This window comes from Protopterus annectens, chromosome 6.part0 (genome assembly GCF_019279795.1).
Source record: "Protopterus annectens isolate FY-2018-M chromosome 6.part0, PAN1.0, whole genome shotgun sequence".
In the NCBI taxonomy this organism is placed as follows: Eukaryota; Metazoa; Chordata; order Ceratodontiformes; family Protopteridae; genus Protopterus; species Protopterus annectens.
The window spans coordinates 1365015133-1365034639 of NC_056737.1; the positions used below are offsets into that span (position 1 = coordinate 1365015133).

General features: G+C 36.7%; 1 protein-coding gene across 1 annotated transcript in view; it reads right to left on the minus strand.

Moving 5' to 3' along the window:
- Positions 1-19507, minus strand: part of ITGB5 (integrin subunit beta 5) — a 1724339-nt gene that overhangs the window by 949120 nt on the left and 755712 nt on the right. Inside the window, exon 8 of the mRNA XM_044074928.1 lies at positions 13762-13851. Coding sequence (XP_043930863.1) covers positions 13762-13851 — 90 coding nt within the window. The remainder of the gene's footprint in view (positions 1-13761; positions 13852-19507) is intronic.

The following is a 19507-nucleotide window of genomic DNA, read 5'->3' on the forward strand; positions in this document are numbered from 1 at the left end:
TTCTACTTAATTCTTACCACTTCCCCTCCCAGATAAATTCCTTCAACTCTTTATTAATTATTGTCCACAACTTCTTCTCTGGTTGTAAACATATGCCCAACTCATATATATAAAATTAAGGGGACTAAAAGCATTTTCACTTCTTGTGTCTTACTATCCGTATCTATAAACAAGAACTTCTAATTTATTAGTTTTTACGTTTTCTTTTGTTTAGTCTTTTCTGACATATCCTTAGCTGCTGTAACAGAAGCTTTTTTAATTCATACTCCTAAATGCTTCCATTTTTATTCCACTCACTTGCTATAACTTCTGAAGATATTTCTAATTTCTCTAATAACTCCTGAATAATTTCCACTACCCAATTCCTTAAATTCCTCTCTCTTTAACAGGTAAGTGGGAAAGAGCCAGTCTCTCATTTTACTCATTGCCCTGGATTTTTATCTTAAGCAACAAATTCAATCCAGAAACCAAGAACAGTCACACTGGTGGGAAAAGACTTCAAAGTCAAGTACTGCTCAAAACATAAATGTATTACATAAAAAAAACTCATAAAACAACAACAGAGGTTTTAACATAGTTTTTATCAGTGCATGATCTGAAATAGTTATTGGATGTGTGTTGAAGCTTTCAATTAAATCAGCATTTTCTGAGGAATATAATTTCTATTTAGTCTTACCCATTGTCTGTACTTTGGGGAATAAGTAAATAAATTCTGTCAGAGTTCCTACTACTGAATTCATCTTCCATACCAAATATTTTCATAAATTACTTCAGAAATCTACCATTTTTTTATATTTTCCTGTCCAGGTCTCCTGATAGATCCTAACTATTGCAAATCAAATTCCAGTCCCCACCTATAAGCAATATTGCCTGCTGAAAGCTGATTATTTCTCCCCAAATTTTCTTAAGTTCCATAATAACAGCTTTCTGTGGGATATAAATACATGCAGTTGGTATAATTCTTCCTGCTTTCCTTTGTAGCTGATAAAATGCTGAATATCGATTCTGTAATCCTTTTTTTATCAAATTCACATGCTCATTTCTTTCCAAATGTGTCTCCTGAAGCATTGCTATTAGCACTCTGCATTTTTTAATATAGTTCAATACTCATTCCTTTTTGCTTACACCTGTAAGGCCACTTATGTTCCAGGGTAATATGGACAGTATAGTCATTATGATAAAAAGCTATTGTTCCCACCGGTTATATGTGGATGGTTATATGTGGATATGTATTTCCAACTTTTGTGTTAAATGCACACACTGTTTATGCAGTTGGTTCTTCTCCTTCTCCATTTGAACCTATGCAACATTTTACAAGACATTCTGTTTCAATGACAATAGTCAAACAAAAAAGTAAATACATTTTCAGAACACTCCCTTCCCCTAGTAACTTAGAGCAAAACACATAAAACTATGTACATCTTCATAAAATGAAATTTAACCATTCAGAAAGGAGCAATTTCCCCAAACTGACAGCTGCACCCAGAGATATTACCCAATCTAATATTAAAGTTATCCATGCTAAAGTACACGCTAAAGCCTGTGTTCCCACTTGTATTGTTTGTTGTCTGTTCTTTTCTTATCACTATTAACCTCCTAGATGTAAAAAAACAGCTTTTTTGCTTTCAGAAAACATAAAATTTTAGCCCTAGGGAAAAGTGTGCTGGACATCTTCAAATAAAATTAAATTATATTCTGTTCTATTAAATGCATTAAAATACTAAGGCTGCTGGGGATGCTGATATCTTGTATTCACATCTCATAATTTCAAGCTTTATTTTTCTCTGAGCTGCTTGAAATAGTAATTTTAAATTTTGCATTTCCCTCAGAAGAGAATATGCAGATCTCCTAATTACCTGCTTGTATCTGCAGACAGCTTGTCTCCATGTAAAAATAGTAAGCAATGAATCTGTCACTTTCACGTACCATTGTTGTCTTATTTCCCCCTCTTCTATCACTGTTGGAACCCTGATACTGGCTAATAAATTTAGCTCAAACTTTACCCCCCATTCGCCCCAGGTGAAATCCCCCCCAAACATACTTCCCCCAACTACTAACAGGGACCAGGTGCTGGTGGCACTTAAAAAGTCAAGAACACTGCCTCCATGGGAGCAGACAATATCTCCAATTGCCTCCTGATCAGTCTAAAACATGACCTATCAGGACTTGAGGCACTCTTCAACTACAGCTTTGAAACAGGCTATACTCCAAGTGAATGGAGGACCACAACAGTCATTCCCGTCTATAAGGGCAGACCATGAACTGATCCAAGGAACTGCAGACCCATCAGTCTAATACATCTAATATACAAAGCCATGGAACAAATTATATGAAAATGATAAAGAAGGACATTGTCAACCTGCAGACATAGGACCCATCCCAGTCTGGCTTTAAGAGAAGGTCATGCCCACTTAAACTAGTTAGCTTCTTTAAGAGGATCATTATGCTAAAGGATGAGGGTAAAACAGTGCATACTGCTAATAAAAACCTGACAAAGGCATTTGATTCAATACCCCACTCAGGCATTGTTGACAAGCTCCCTGAGCTAGACATTAATCCCTACATAGCTTGCTGGATTGCTGGCTGGTTCACAAACAGGATCCAAAAAGTCAGGATCCGTCACCAGCAGAGTACCTCAGGACTCTGTGCTGTTCCTGCTCCTGTTTGGCATCTACTTCTCAGAACTCAAGGCTAACATTCAAGGCCTCTGACTCACCAAGTTATTAGATGACTGTAAATTGTAGCTATTATGGATTCCCCCCAAGGCACCAAAATCTTGCAAGAGGGTTTAACCCAGACACTTCTTTTAAACTTGCTTAGGATATACTTGTGTTAATAAAGAAGGTTTTATACATCACCATCTGGTACTTGGATATTTATTGGTGTGATCCCCTGAGCTGTGGTTGGTTTTTTTTTTTTTTTTTCAGCTTCCCTCAGTTTTTGTGTTTTTTAACCCAGACAAATGACTGGTGCCAAAGCCATGGCTTTAACCTCAATGCTAAATTACTCCATCGATAAAGCACACCCTAAGAGTCGACCCAGAAGTAAGGGATCTGGAAACATATGTAGACAGCAATCTGGCCTTTGATCAACATATAGCTAAGATAATAAGATAATCATTCTAAGTTGCCCAATGTGTAGGTAAGGGTATGCCATCCAGTTCCAAGGAAGTTATAGGACCACTCTACTTGGCCCTTATTAGACCCATCATTAAACAGAATACCCCCTTGGTATGTATCTAGCTAGACATTTGCAACAGTTGGAATACCCACTAAGGTTTCCCACCAGAAGAATTCAGGGCATGAAAACTACGTCCTACAATGATCGTCTAAAGGCTCTGTCACTGTATTCAGTCTCCTAGAGTCTGGTGTGAGGATATCTTTGCCTGACTTACAGGGCTTCCTCAGACCCAGCCTGATTGATCTGTTGCAAATGCACAAAACAAACGGCACCAGAAATACTAAATCCAGTGATCCAAATTTAGCTTGTCTGGTCCCCATGTCCCTTATGACAGAAGCCAGCAATAAGAAAAGCTTTATCCTAACACCCCTCCTACAAATCCTTAGTTACCACCCTAACACCCACCCCAGACACCCACCCAAATGGTTTATCATGCACAGCTAGGCTTGTAGGGACCTTAGTGTTCATTAGCCTGGTAACTTATAAACCTATGAACTTAGAATATTACAAACTGCAGGCACACACCATGGAGCTGAAAAGAGTCCACCAAAACTTAATTTATTAATATTACACAATGTAAAAACATAAAAATGCAGAAAGTTAAGTTCTTTTACCTTTTTAAATGCAAGACTTTCTCAGAACAACTAAGTAAAGAACCCGAGCACACTTATAAATTCCTTGTTCACCATATGATCCAAAAGAACCAGACATAGAAGTACATCAATAAACATCTCATCCCATAACTAAATGATTCAAACAACATATTGGTATTATGAAAAAATTGATTCTGCTCCATTATCATGACAAAATAGGTGTGTTTAAGGTAAAGCTTCTTAAATATCATACCTTGACTATTCAGAATTCGTACTTGAAAGAATGTATTAAGATTAAGAGTGTGCCCAAAGGTTTGCGGCTGTAGAAATTTCCCAACAACATTATATATGGCAGCAATTTTCACCACAACTGAGTTGTTTGATGGTTTTGGTGCCGAGCTTATGAGAAGCATAATTAGGAACAATGACTGTATTATACAAGTTTTACTTGATGAAGGATATTATGCATTCCATTGACAGTGCACAATATTTTAAAGTATTTAATGATATTGATCACAAGTGCAATGATCTAATAAACAGGAAAATGGGAAAGATGCAAAAGGACTTGGTTGAATATAGTAACAACAAAGCCTACCCTTTACCGAAATCTAAGGATTTTAATAGTAAGTTTCAGCCGGGAGCCACTAAGGTTAGTGCAGCACGGGACTTTAATGGTACTGAGGAAACACTGGTGGAAAATATGGACCCAACCCCTTTAGAATTTCTCCCTCTGAGGCAATCCAAATGCTTTGCACAGAATTAAAACCAGAAGCATAGAAATAACCAGTGAAAAAAAACGGAACAGACGTGGGAAAGGGAGAGGAGAGAGAGGGAGAGGGTTGATGAAGACAAGAAAGTGAATGTTAACCAAGACTCTATGACTGTATGTCATGAAGGAACTGGTTTCATACAAAAATGTTAACATTTCTAATTATAGCGACCTGCCAAATGATGTGAAATATTTTGATTTCTTTATGAAAGGTTTAAAATGAGTTCCTTCTAAGTACTTTGCCTTATCAAGTATGTTAATGGATGTGAAATTGTTTGTTAGGAAGTTGAATTTGGGGAACTTATTCCCAGACAAGACGGTATTAGGCTTCGATGCTATGCTCAAAAAGAAAAGCAGATCTAACCAATCCCTCCATCCGGGGTTATAGTTACTTGAGAAAACGGGTCAGAGGGTCATAAGAAAGCTGTAAAGCAAACGAAATTGAAGTGGTATAATTTAAAAGAGGATGCAAAAAGTTTGTTGCAGTATCTTTCTAACAGTCCCTTGTATAGAATAATGAAACCAGACAAGGGGGGTGATAATTATATTATCTTTTCCTGATTTGCTAAATATTCTTTGCGACCAGGAAATTAAGATCTGTCACTGCCTTCATGTCTTCCCCATCTCTTTGCAGGGAGCATTTTTTTTTTTAGCTGTTTTGTAGCAAACCAGCTTTTGGGCTTTCTACTTTCAGCTAAATCAATAGGCTTTTTAACTTCTTTCATGTTCATATTGATATTATCTGCATATCTGATATTTACTCTCATAAGCATCACAACCATTGGTCTAACATACAGAGCAGACAGGACTGCGGATAACAGGAACCCCTGTCTTGTCCCTCTACACAACCGAAAACTAGCTGGAAGTCTGTCTTTTATGTTCGACTGGTCAGAAACACCAAATATACTTTTTGCAGTAAAAAAATAAATAAATAATATACATTTGTAGCAATATTATAAACATCTGAAGAAAATCAAATAGCCAAAGTACCACAAACAAACTTTCCCACTCATCACCCTGTCGAGGCTTTTGTCCAAAGATGGGCCTTCAGTATTTCAGATTCTTATATTAGTAACAATGTTTAAACTATACTATCCAAAACCGATCACCAAAACACACATATACACTGATTCACAGGTATTAAAGTAGGTAAACCTGGTGGCACTAACATTAAAACAAAATTTTCATTCAGGAACAACTGGCCTGCTTCACCCAGGTTTCATCAGGTCCTTGCTGTCCTTAGATATCACTGTAATTGCCACTTCCTTACATGCGGATTGCACCTTGTGTGTAGGCAACACTTCATTTACTGACTACACTAGCTCTTACAGATCCATTCTCTCTCATTCCAAAAGGATTGCAACAGTTAGCCTATCGAGGTCTGGGGTCCTAAACACTGGTAGGCCTTACAGCATCTTTTCCCCTTCATCTAAAATAGGATAAGTAATTTCTCTGGCTCCTTAGTGAAATGTTGGCAGTCAAAATACTGAGTGCTGACCAGCGAAAAAAATAAAAAGATCAAAAACTCAGCAAAAGAGAGAATCTCAAACATCACTGTTCTCCTTCAAATTTCTTTTTTGAAGAGGGACAAGCCCCCCTGCAGCCCCACAGTCCCCAAACTTATATATACCAACTTTGAGATATCCATACATTGGAGAACAGGGAATATTCAAGGAATATTCCTGGAAATGGCTAGCTTGGATTTGGTATATGTATGTATGTGTGGATATATATACATATATATATATATATATATATATATAGAGAGAGAGAGAGAGAGAGCTACACAAGTTTGTTTTTCCATGTTTCAGGACTTACTCTAGCAGGTCTTCACATTTCAAATGGTTACCAATATCTCCACCACCCCCTCCCCCCAAAAAAATCTCCCATTCTCTCTTATATGAGTTAGGCTCTGATATCCTGCTTATAGGGATTCCTGCAATATTCCCTAAAATGTGCACACTACATTTAGAATCACCCTTGAGTGTTATGGTCTTAGGATCCTAGACTTATGGACTGCCTACTCGTTAAATTGTCTCAGTTATGTTTTTAGACCTTTGAGTCTTTGAGGAATTTCCCAAGGAAAGTCTTCTGCAGAGCCCTTTTCCTAAATTTCAACTCTTTCTGGATTAATTTAGCCAGCTATCCTTCATGCTTCTCTGTTTGTTGATCTAAACCTAGAACACTTGTGGCCTTTGTTGCAGTTTATGCCTAAGTGAAGCATGTCATTCTAGAATGACATTTTTTTTATGATTTTTAATCCTTAGGTATAGCTCTTTAATTCATCTAATACCTGTTATTTAAAACTCTCATAGACACTTCACACAACTGTGTGGTCTCTATAGGCCTCCACCATCCAGCAACATCTCTAATATCTGCTGTAGCTTAATCTTGAAACAGGCAGTATTACAGAAGAAGTCTCTAAACACTGAGTGTGTCATTTGAACTCTAGTATGTAACAGAACAGCCATCACTGTGGAGACTATCACTTGACAACATATAGTGGACCAGATTCTGAAAGACTTGCTCTTGGTAGAGGTGACATTATCTGGACTAAGACTTCTCTACAAGGTAGGATTACACCAGGCACATGGAAAGCAAGACTTTTGAATCAGGGTGAGGTTACACTGGATTAAGTCACTTAGAAGGAGAGCAAGACTTTTGTAATCAGGCCCCCTAGAAAAATGTCTACGCACTGAATCCTGTATAATTTCTCCACCAGCAGAGTTAATATACTGTGGAGTTTCTTTAGTGTATCTTTAAATAATATCATTTGCTGCCGATCACAACATACATCAATCCTAACAAGTTTCAGAAAATACTTACCACTCTTTGGAACTCCTCAGCCCTTTACCCTCCTAGCACACCCATCTAAGACGTCACAATGTTAAACTCTTCTGACTGAAATGACACTCCCTCTAATGTCCCCATTACCTCAATGAGGACCCCTCTAAACTCCAACCATGATGACTTGGAGAGGGAGCTATACAAACTCTCAGGATGGCAAATAACCTGCCTTAAAAAAAAAAAAAAAAACTCTGACCAAAACAAATGTTCTCAGTGTATCAGCCCACGACTCCTTGCATTTAAACTTTGCTCTCCTCAGACTAGGACTACTACACCTCTTCTGCTTGTATTTTAATATAAAGAGCAGTAAATACTATGATAATCAAACGTAAGTTTTTGTGTTGCAGGGAAGTCAGACAGGTTTCTTGTAGTAGCACCAAATGCAGGGATTGCTCTATATTATATGTCCTGGGTCTCTTATTTAAAAAATATTCCCTGACCCATTCCTGTTCTATGTCAACAGTTTCATATTACGGGAGACCAATTCTTCTAGGTTTACCAATTGTAGTCTTCCTGACTACCTTTTCACTTTCTCCTAATGCCATTCCTACAAGTACAATAAACGTCAGATTTATTTCCATCTTCCAGTTATTTAACTATACCCCCCCAAGACTCTGCCTGATGACACCCCCTACCTTTTTATCCAGCTGTCCCATTCATTCTAGCAGAGTGGGAACTAGGTATTCCTGGCTAGGCTAGAGCCTTATTTTCCATTTTTTCTGGCCAAGGAATCCCTATCAGTGCCCCTTTACCTTGCCAGAGTCAGGGGATTGGAAGTGGGCCAGATTATTTGCCCGGGGGTGTGGCTTAACTTCTGCCCGGTGGCTCCTACAAGTCCACAATTGTTGCATCCTGAAAGAAAGCATGCCTCTGTGTACCAGTTTCCCTTTAACTGCATTATGCAAATACATTACAGTAGACTGTGCACGGCTGGCTCAAAGCTCCACTAGAGGAAACCTAGTACTCCCACTAGGTGTCATCAATGCAGTGAGCCAGATCTGCTGCTCACCTACTAGGATGGTCAAACTGGCAGTGTTCACTCACTCCCATCTTCCCCGGCCAGCCCTGCTAGGCATACAAGTCGTTAATCAAACTCTCAGTACTGTGTGGCATTGTCAGGGCTTTCTACCACTACACCACAAAGTTAACTCCTCTTAACTGTAGCTTTCAGGAATAGTTGAACATATTCAAGGTCAACAAGCAGTACAAAGAGTAAGAGAATAACCACTAACAAACCTACATTTAAAAATTAAATGCATCAATTCCCCCTATTTTGTGGGCAAAAATTTGTATTTTATCTTTTGTTTCCTCATGGTTATTATTATTTGGCTTAGCCCTTGCGAGACATTTAGTATTATTATAACTGCCCATTAGCCAGATGCTACCCTTTGCCCTACAACTTCCCAACCATCAAACCTTAGATTTCAAACCCTTTTTCCTTTTTTTTTTTTTTCTTTTTTTTTTTACACTTTAATTGTTTTTTTTTTTTTTTTTTTTTGGGCACACTCTCATGAGGTAAAAGACATTTACAATAAACTTAAAGGGGATATTTGAAGCATTTACATACTCTAGAACTACAGCTTCTTTTCCATTGATCTCTTCTTCTATCTCCCATTCATCATATATGCCACTTCATGCCTTATTCAAAATTTTTTTATCATTATGCATTTATATCGGCCAATTCGGTCACTTTTTTTCAAATGCCAACTCGTGGTCTTGAATGCCAAGCTCAAGGCGTATATGGGAAAGAAATTTTATAATTTCAGAAAATTCAATTTTTTTTTTTTTATATTCTTTTTTTTTTTTTTTTCCCTTTTGTTTTTTTTTGTGTTGTGCATTTGTGCATGTGCAAGTTTGTCAGCAAAGCTTGGCCTTTTCAGTTTAAAACAGCCTTTTAAGTGGAACCAATATAGCCACCCGCGATGGAGGACCGCAATTCTGTCTCTGTTCAAACTGCACATTCTTTTGAAGCACCTCTGCCTCCCTGTTAAAGTGATCTTTCGGATTTTGTTTCCAAAAAAAAATACTGAAGTCCATAAAAATTGTTAATACCTATTAATAATATATTCAATCCCTCCTAAAAAAATATTTCTCTCTTTTCCTTCTGTTGGGGTGTTGTTGGGGTGATGTACCATCTCACACGTCTTAACGGATCATGAGGGAGGATGACCTACTACCCCTGACCTAAAAGAAAAATTTTCCAGCTTTATAGAAACCCTCATCTGGGCAGATGACTAGTTTGAAGTTCAGAAGGTCGTCTGAATCAGGAAAAACTATTTCACATGTTTTCGGTAAATTCAATTCATTTATATCTTTCTGGATGCGCAGCTGAGCTGCCGAGGCCTTCTTACTGTTGGTTGAAAAGGCCTTCCAAAGGAGACATTTTCAAAAGTGGTTTGTTGCCATAAATATGACTCCATGCAAATTTACCCAAATCCAGGTTAACATCTGCCTATCCAGAATGCGTGTGCCAAGTTCTCATTATATCAGAAGTAAATGTAATACATATTTCACCAATTTTTTTTTTATTTGCTGCATGCCATTGCTACAATTATGTGCTTTTAAGTGGCTGAAGCTGTGGAGTGAAATTCAGCAGTGACAACTCTGTAAGCTCTGAGGTTAGAACTGCAGCCTTAGGTATATGTCTTGTAGCAAGCTCTGAGGTTAGAACTGCAGCCTTAGGTATATGTCTTGTAGCAAGCTTTGAGGTTAGAACTGCAGCCTTAGGTATATGTCTTGTAGCAAGCTCTGAGGTTAGAACTGCAGCCTTAGGTATATGTCTTGTAGCTGAAAATGTTGCTGTTATGTGAATGAATGTTTAGTATTAAAATATCAAAAGAGGATATCAATACAGCCTTAAAAAGACGGGCTTGAGTTGCTTTAGTCCATGTGCATTTACTGCTAAAGTCTGACCTTTTGCATTAATCTTGGTTTTCATTTTGGGTGCTGTGGTCAATTTCTGCTCAGTATGATGAGTATAATAATGGTCAAAAAGATCTCAGTGTTGATTTGTCAATACAAACTGGTAAAACTCCTCTATATTTAACCAGAAATTACTTTTTCCACTTGTTGCACTTCATGACCACAATGCCCTGTTTTCAAGCAGCTAAAGGTATGAAATTAAATTTAGTGGTGCACTGTACTGGAAGCTCTGATGATTGAATTGTACTTCTATGTGTGTTTTACAACTGAACATCCATTTTTCACCTGAATTTGTCATAATGAAATCTCAAAGGGAAACAGAGATATGTTGTTTCAAAGTCAGGGCCCAATGGCTTTAGTTTATATGGCTTTACTACTGCTATCTGATTTTGTGCATTCTACTCAGTTTTCAGTGTGGATAATGCTATGAACTTCTGCTCACTGGAACACTTTTTATTGAGTTGTTAATATATATCAGAAGTAAAACTTCTCTAAACTTCACCAGAAAGAATATATGTTTTTCTGTTGTAACATGAAGTGGCTAAAATGCCACACTTTCCGGCATTTAAAGCTGTGGGCCAAATCAGAAGTATACTGCACTGAAAGCTCCAAGACTGGAACTGTAGTCTTGGGTCTGTCGTATAGCTCAACATTCTGTTGTTATTACCTGAAAGCAGCAGAGGGAAATGTCAAATGAGGAGTCAGATATAGCTATTCAAAGACAGGCTGAAATGGCTTTCATCCATGTGCTTTTACAACTATTATCCTGACACACTGCTTTAAACTCAGCTTCATTTTTTGGCTGCTGTGATGAACTTTGATATGCTTAGTATAAAAATATCCTAATATACATATTTGTTGAGTTGTCAGTACACCAGAGGTAAAATCATCTATATTTTAACAGAAAAATATCTTTCAGTTGTAATATACCCTGACTATAATGTCATGCCTTCATGAGGTTAACGCTGTGAAATGAAATTCAGAGGCATGTTGCACAAGAACTACAAGGGTAGAATTACAGTCTTGGGTGATTTTTGTAGATAAACACCAAATTGTTATTACATGAAAGCCTCCTACTGAAATAAAAATTGCAGACAAAGATGCAGACAAAAACTTGCCCTGGAAGCTTTAGTCCATGAGCATTTACTGACATGGATTAACATTTTGCATCAAACTTAGTTTTCATTTGGTTGGTGTGGTGAACTTTATATCAGACAACTGAATACAGTAATGGTCAAAATGCCTCTTTATTGAGTTGTCAATACATCAAAAGTAAAAACGATTTTTTTTTTTCTGAATCCAGAAGTTTTTTTTCTCTCCCTTTTTTTGTCACTGGATTTGTGATAACCTTGTCAGCCCAGTTTAGACAGTCACGTGCAGCAAGCTACCTTACAAGAAACATAAGCTCTGTATGCACATTTGTAGCTGGAACCACCAACTAGGCATTGGGTGATAATATATATCATTTTGGAAAAAAATGTTATAATGCTTCTTACAGCCACAAAGGAATGGTGCATACTGCTAAGTAACAGTAGATGTCTTACAAAACAATGTGAATACTCTGGTTTTGGCATTCATTTCACAAATAATAATGTATATTTTATATTTTTAAGTGGACGTATTCAGTATATATCTAAGTCAAACTACTGATGTGGTCTTATGAATGAGAATAAAAATAACACACTTCGCTAAGGAAAAATTATTTTTGTCAATGTTACATGTTATAGCAAAACACAGACTTCCTTAGCTCTGAGAAGTATGACAATATTGGAGATTCTATGGACCATTTCTTCTTAAAATCGATTAGGCCATGGAAAGGAAAATCAAAATGAGATTATCAAGGGGTCTTATCCTGAAACCTGCATTAGAATATCTTGAAATGGTAGCAAGGTATTTCATTTTAACTTTGGGTAGAATTCATGCCAGAATCACCTGTGGATATTGATAAGAGTGCAACTTTCAGAAAACAATTGGCTGAAAACAAACATGTAGCTTTCAGTTCTCATCAGAGTAAAATAAAAAAGGCTATCAAAAACATAAATATATACTGTTGGTATAATTTCAGACCTAAAAGCAGTACATATTTCTATCTAAAAGTGATTTCCTCTGTTTGTATATTCTGCAATATAAAGAGACATTTTTTTCTTTAATTAAAATTTAAAATGCATCTGCTCCTTTATCTTTCAAGGTAGAAGCCTAGTCCAAACAAGCTTTGTAGCCAGTGCTGCCTGTAATATTTTCTATAAATTTCATCAACTGAATAAGTGTTTAATGATTTTGAAGATATAGGCTTTTAAAGGCAAAGAACAAAAACAGACAGTATTCTAGGGACAGACCTTCTGAAATGCTCAGCAGTTAAGGGGTTAAAATAAACAAAAGACACTATTGGCGATGCCCGACTGCATGCATCTTGGCTTTGTGCACCTTCATTTGAAAGGGAATGCTCAAACACACCATATTAAACTCAATAAAATTATGTAGGCCTTCACAATGTCACACTTACCCTTCAGAAGGTATACACGACATCCCTGTTCTGCAGATATGGACACGCACACACACTTACATGTATCCTTTGCTTTAAGTCCCTTCTCTTATAGAATACTACTGAAAATTTATTATGCATTGTTTCAGAACCATACTCTCAAGAATGACAGGAAATGCACTGAAACAGAGTACAGGCTGTGTACAACTACCAAGGGAGGACAAACAACTATGGGAGAGGAGCCTTATTATGTACTACTGAAAAATGTAAGGTAAAAAAATAACTTACCACAGTGCAATAAAATGAAAATAGCACTTTTTTCATCTGAAGTTTTAACTTAGCTTGTATGAGACTGCAGTGCTTTGTGTTTGAGAAAGGTGTTAAATAAAAGTGACAGGTGTGTTTTTTAAACTAAAGTAACAACTATCAATGAATATGGTAAATGCTGATTACTCACAGCATTTATACAACATGCATAAATAAAAGAAATATCTTAGTAGCACAAACATAGCATCTTGCAATAGTGAAGGGAGGTACCTCTGAGAAGAACTGAGTCTGAGACAGAAATGGACACAAAAGACAAACAGTTTCTTATGGAGTGGACACAATCCGAGCAGGTAGGTACCTGCCAGTACATTCTAAAATGACTCTAATCCGTGTCATAAACATCACTGTGTCACTACAGAAAATCAACTGTACTGTTACTTCATCCAGTGACACTACACATCCACTAAGGCTACACACACACACAATAAGTTATAGCTCTGGAAACAGCCCAGTTTGCAATATGAACTGTGTCATCTAGAAGCAAAATGTGGAAAATTACTTGAAATAAAGGTAGATAGTTTCCTAAGTGCCGAATCTACTAAAACACACTAAATGGTTTAAGTTTTAAAATATAATGATTAAGAGCACAGGAAGCCATCATCTTACAATTCAGAAAGGGAAACTGGGAAAAAAGTACTTACACTGTATGCATTGACAATGAGCTGTATGATATTTTTGGAATCCTTATCTAAAATTTCCACTGTTGTTCCAGGTATCAGTGTGGTGAAGTTCTTAGAAAAAGAAAACAAAAAAAGAAAAAACATATATATTATTTGAGCATTCTTTTAAACATAAACTTCTGACTCAGTGGAAGGTTAACAGAAAAATGCAATAAAGTAACCACAAGAAGGTAAACATGGAAAAACTTACATGCATTCATCTATTTGTGAACATGCTGCCCCAAGAGTAATCTTCAGTCTGCATGGTTTGAAAACTTCTTAACTCTGGGAAATAAGTCCTTTGTACACCACAATATTTTCCAGACATTCTCATTTACAGGAAACACTGATTTAGAAATGATTTATTTCAAGTATTGCCACTGTTTTTTATTAAGTCATATTCATTGTTTCCTTTGTTTTATAATATGCATGGGCTGCTTCCAATGCATTACATATGATGTACCCACTGTATTTAAAATCAACTTTTCTGTTTTTTTTTTCTTAGCACTTAGAAAAGCAGATGTAACAAAACATTAATGATATTACTGCTAACTGAAATGGCACTCCTTTTTTAGTTTAAACTACTGTGCTCTCACATTTTATAAGGGACTACAAGGCACAATCGGGACATTTGTCCTTAGTATGATGTACTACGTTGGCTAAAACATAAATCATGAACACAAGAGACCAACTACCAGCAACCAAAGCTAACTGATGCAACTGATAAAGAAAGGAAAGAAAAAAAAGAAAAAAGTTGCAAACAAAATCATCCACAACTCCATAAAACTTATTTTAAGTGATGGACATTTTAAGTGGATGTAGAAGTCTGTAGGCTTCTAATTGGGCAGGTATCTATGTGGAGTCAGTTCTGCAAGATAGAGAGAAAAAGATCAACAGGCTGTCAAGCAAGATGTCCACTTGAAAACTGAAGCGCTTAACACAGAAGAAATGGTATTACAATGTACTTACCTGTTAAACTTGCCAGAAGTAGAAACCCTGCACATCAAGTTATAATTTCACCTGGAAAAGTGGGACAATGACAGGAACAAGTGGGATGAGGAATTAACTTAGATGGACTCAAGGTTTGAGAGAAAAGGGATACAGGAATCAGCCAAAGACATACAAATTCTGTACACCATTAAAAGTAAGAGAAAAGATGAGGCAAATGGAGGAGAATAGTTGCAAAGACATAGCAAGAAAAATAATTCTCCCTTGAATATTATCTAGATCTGTAGAAAACATGCACCACAATTTTATGAAAATCGAACCAAAAATATGAGGAAAAAAATCTGGACATTATGTAAAAATCTGTACAGTATGTCTCTGTTTAATCACATAGTTCCTTCTGGAATGATTCTTCAGAGAATCCAAATGGTTATTTATTTATTGATTGATTGATTTACTTTGTTCTGCCATTCTTTGCATCATTTATTAACAGGCTGAAATAAAGTATTGGCTTTCCTCTTGTTTGGTTAAAATGTTTATTTACCTGTAGTATGAAGAATAAAACTGAAGTGACAAGTTAAGTAACCTTCCCTTCAGCCTGCATTCATTTCAGTTTCTAAGAGACAGTGTGAGCTCCACAACTGAAAACATGGTGGATTATAGCTCAAGATACTCATACAATGGTTGAAATGTCAGTACTCATTTAGGACTCAGGTGCATGTGCTTTATGTTATGAAGCAATCCAAAGGCGAGTGTAGGTATGATGCCATGAATCCTTTACACTTAATGACTGTCCTATTAATTAACTGATGGTACACAGTCAGTGCAGTCTTACTTACCTACCAGTCTTTTGCCAGAGTGACCAAAGACATAAGCACAATCCAACCTGATAGATTTATCCCCCCCTACGAACTCATCCTAGCCACCATCACAGTATATCACTTTTTGATTGCTGTTGGATTTTACTGTATAACACACTAGTACTTCAGATTTGTAGAATTACACTATGTTTTCTGTTTTATCCCAGGGTGAACCTAAAAACAGTCCACTGGGCCAGCACAATACTCATGACAACAAATGGCTGGATGGTAAATTAAATAAACAGATAAATAAGGTGTTAAGTAAGAGGTATCTATTCTATGCAACTAATTGATAAGTAGAAGTATTTTATTAATTAACAAGTGATGCATCTTATGAAGACAAGCATTTAATGTTGCTACTTATTGTGCTTGGTGGCTAATGTGAAATATAAATACTGTTCTTTACACAATGTAATTCTGTCACTTGTTGTTTCTTACTGATTTGTTAATTAAATAAAATCACTGCCTATAATCAAGAAGGTCCCTCAGTTTTCAGATACCAGGCACTTATTTCTAGTTGAGAATTTTAGCACTTAGCAGTAAAACTAGCACAAAAACATTTTATAGGTAGTGTACATTGTCAATAGCCCTTAGAAGCAGCCACAGTGTGGGTGTGTATGTGTGTGTGTGTGTGTGTGTGTGTGTGTGTGTGTGTGTGTGTGTGTGTGTGTGTGTGTGTGTGTGTGTGTGAATTTGTATAAGAAACAACTCTGTGAGCTAATGAGAAGTGTGAATGCAATTCTCTTAATGCTACACATCTGGAGGTTGCATATGAGCTAAAATACAATGCATTACAAACAGTGACCTGGATGGGCCTAGTACTGCATTAGGTACAAACAGATGAAAATGCATTTTCTTTCTTTTATTAAAAATGTTAAACTCCCTGTTCGCCCTTTGAAAAAATACAAGGATGGATATCACAGGCCTCATACGGTCCTGAATCATAAACTACCAACCCTCTGTCTCTTTCTTCCTCCCAACCCAGTACAGTGTGAAAGATAAAAAAAAAATGCTAGGTTATAGCATGAGGTGAGGGTATCCACCCCAGTGTTATTTCTCTTTTACTATAAAATGCAGTGCACAGTGTCACAACTCCAGCCAGGACTCCTGCACTAGCCCCATTGTCAGGTATCTTATAATAGGGGTTTGTCAGTATATGCTGCTATGTTGCTAAAAACCTGTATTTTAGCTTTGCATCTTTTAATTCAGTAGTTTAGTGTTAAATGCTACTATTAACAGATAATCTTGCTGTTATGTCACACAGCTCTCTCTACTCATTCCATCAGAACTGTGTTACTAACAAAGTGTGCTCCATGTTTTTAATAGAACATATTTTTCTGTTGGTATAAAATATAATGCAAAATGTTCCAGCTCCAGATGATCTGCCTTCTAAGTTATACAACGTGTCCCTCTTTTTAATTCAAAATGCAGTGCAAAATGTCAACTTATTGGACCCTAATCAGGCATCTCAGAATGTGGCTTTGTCAGTGCATAGAGTTGTGTTAGAAAAAATGTTCAGCTCAGCTTTTCTGAATCCAACAGTTTAGTGTTGGTCTATGTTAAAATAGTAAAATCTTATGTCACAGTTCTTCAGCAACAACACCATGCAGATAACAACATACCTGTATTTTAAGAATGTATGCCTATTTTCTATTGTTATAAAGTGCAGTACACAATGTTATGGCCCCAGTCAGGGCTATTACACTATGTCACCGCTCCAGTCAGAATAGTACAGTTCACGTATTGCTGACTTCTACAAAGAAGCACTATATTAACAATGTCTGTTCTGTAGGATAAAATGTCACAGCTCCAATCACAAAAGTACTACACTGTCAAATCCTGCTTTCAAGAGTTACTTTAAAATACTGTTCTTAGGAAGTACAATGGAAAATGCCACAGCTTCAGCAACAATCTCCACCCATGTCACAGCTCCAATCAAAGTACAGTTACAGTGTTTCAGAATAGCTCTTATTACTACACAGGAGGCCTTACCACTGGAGATAGGGCTGGAAACAGGGATGAGGGAGAGGCTTGGTGTACAAAATGACAAGTCAACCCAAGCACCAAACTCCCCTGTTATATATATATATATATATATATATGCAGAAGTATGAAATGATCTTCGTTTTTTTGGTTAATTCTTTGGATTCCTCTAATAAATATTTTTTGCATGTAAAAAGATGTGTTTCCAGTCATTATTCATATTCAAGTCTGGTTAACTGAACTTAAAGGGCATATCTACAGGTGGCTAAAGTGACATTCCTTGGGCGTCAGTTGCTAAAAGCACTAAATGCTGATGAACATAAGGACAATTCCTGCTTTCCAAGGAACTCACTACAAGTGCAATTTTTAAGTGTGCACCAGCAATTATTCTTTTGTTTTGAGAGACTCTCCCCTTCTCGGAGTTGGCATAAATATATTTGGAGATGTGGTGGCAAGCCCTCTATATCAAAGAGTACAGGCGGATTACTCCTCCCACAAAAAACACTTGCAGTTTAATTTCTTAGCCTTTTAACTTTTGGTCATTAGTTTTCTGCATACTGTTTCCTTGGCATTCTAACATTTGGAATTCCAAAGTAGAACCAAAATAAAGGGCTGTTAGATGATCCCTGGTATGGCATGTTTCGAGTCGTCTGAATGCAACACACTGAAATACGTTGCTGTGGTCATTAATTTTCACTTTCTTCACTATCAGATTTTGTTGCAGCAAGTGGCTTGTTCAGGGGGAAGTCAGTGTTACAAAACAAAGGTCAGTTACATGACCATTATTTTATGATTACTGAATAGCTGACTGGGTTGTCTGAACGTGAAAAGCTGACTACATTACTGTGGCCATTAATTCTTTCATTTTCAACATGATCCAACATCAAAAATATACACAGAAGGTAGATATCTTTGGTGGGAAGGGAGTAGGCTGTGTGTGAAAGCAAAGGGCAGTTATTTGACCACTGTTCAAAGATCATTTATAAAGATTGTCAAAAAGCAGTTTGTGTGTCTAACAGTAACAAGCTGAAACATATTACTATTAGCATTATTTCTGTCTTTTTTATTACTGTCAGACATCAGAGGTGTTTTGAGGAAAGTGTTGTACTTTAGTGTAACAGACAGGCTATCTGTGAAAACAAACTATGGTTGGATGGAAAATGCATTGAAAGGAACAGCATAATTTATAAATCCCATAGTATCTAGGGAATGCTACCCACAACCTAATTTAATTATTTCCTCCAGTAAGCCCCTTTGATCTCCAGCAAAATAATTTATTACATTTGTTAACCGGGAAAGTCCGACTGGGCTAGGAGCCTGTTTTCAGAGGAGGCCCGGCGAGAAAAGCTCCAAAAACTCTACAATATATACAATATACAGTAGAACATATTCTTTGAGTAACACAGCATTAGTTCAGACACAGAAATTCAAGGACATTAAATTCATTTCTTACTTACAATAATATGTCAGTCTAGGCAAAAATAAGGTGTTACACAATAAAGGATCGTTTGACTAGAAAGTTGAGAAATCAACCTAAGAGTGTTGGGATGGTAGCAAGGAGAGGTTAATACAAAATAATTATTTATGTAGAAGGGGAACAAGGAGAAATTGTAGTAGTAGTGTTGTGACATTCTGGTATGCAAAGGCAGTGAAGGGAGTGAAGATAGGTGGTTTAGCCTGGGGTAAGGCATAAAATAATAAAAATATTATAGATATATTCAATGTATTTGATCAGAATGTTATATCTTCCTTTAGAATTTTAAAACTGATATGCCCCCTACCCCTTTCATAGCTGTTTGTGAATTTTATACCCGCTAAAAATGTCTAACTGCAGGATGCCCCTGGTCGTCTTTTTCATATGATTCAATTACTTTAATTTCTGTTTCTGAGAAGGAGATGATATGGTAATGGTATCTCTAGTCACATTTACTTACTCATTG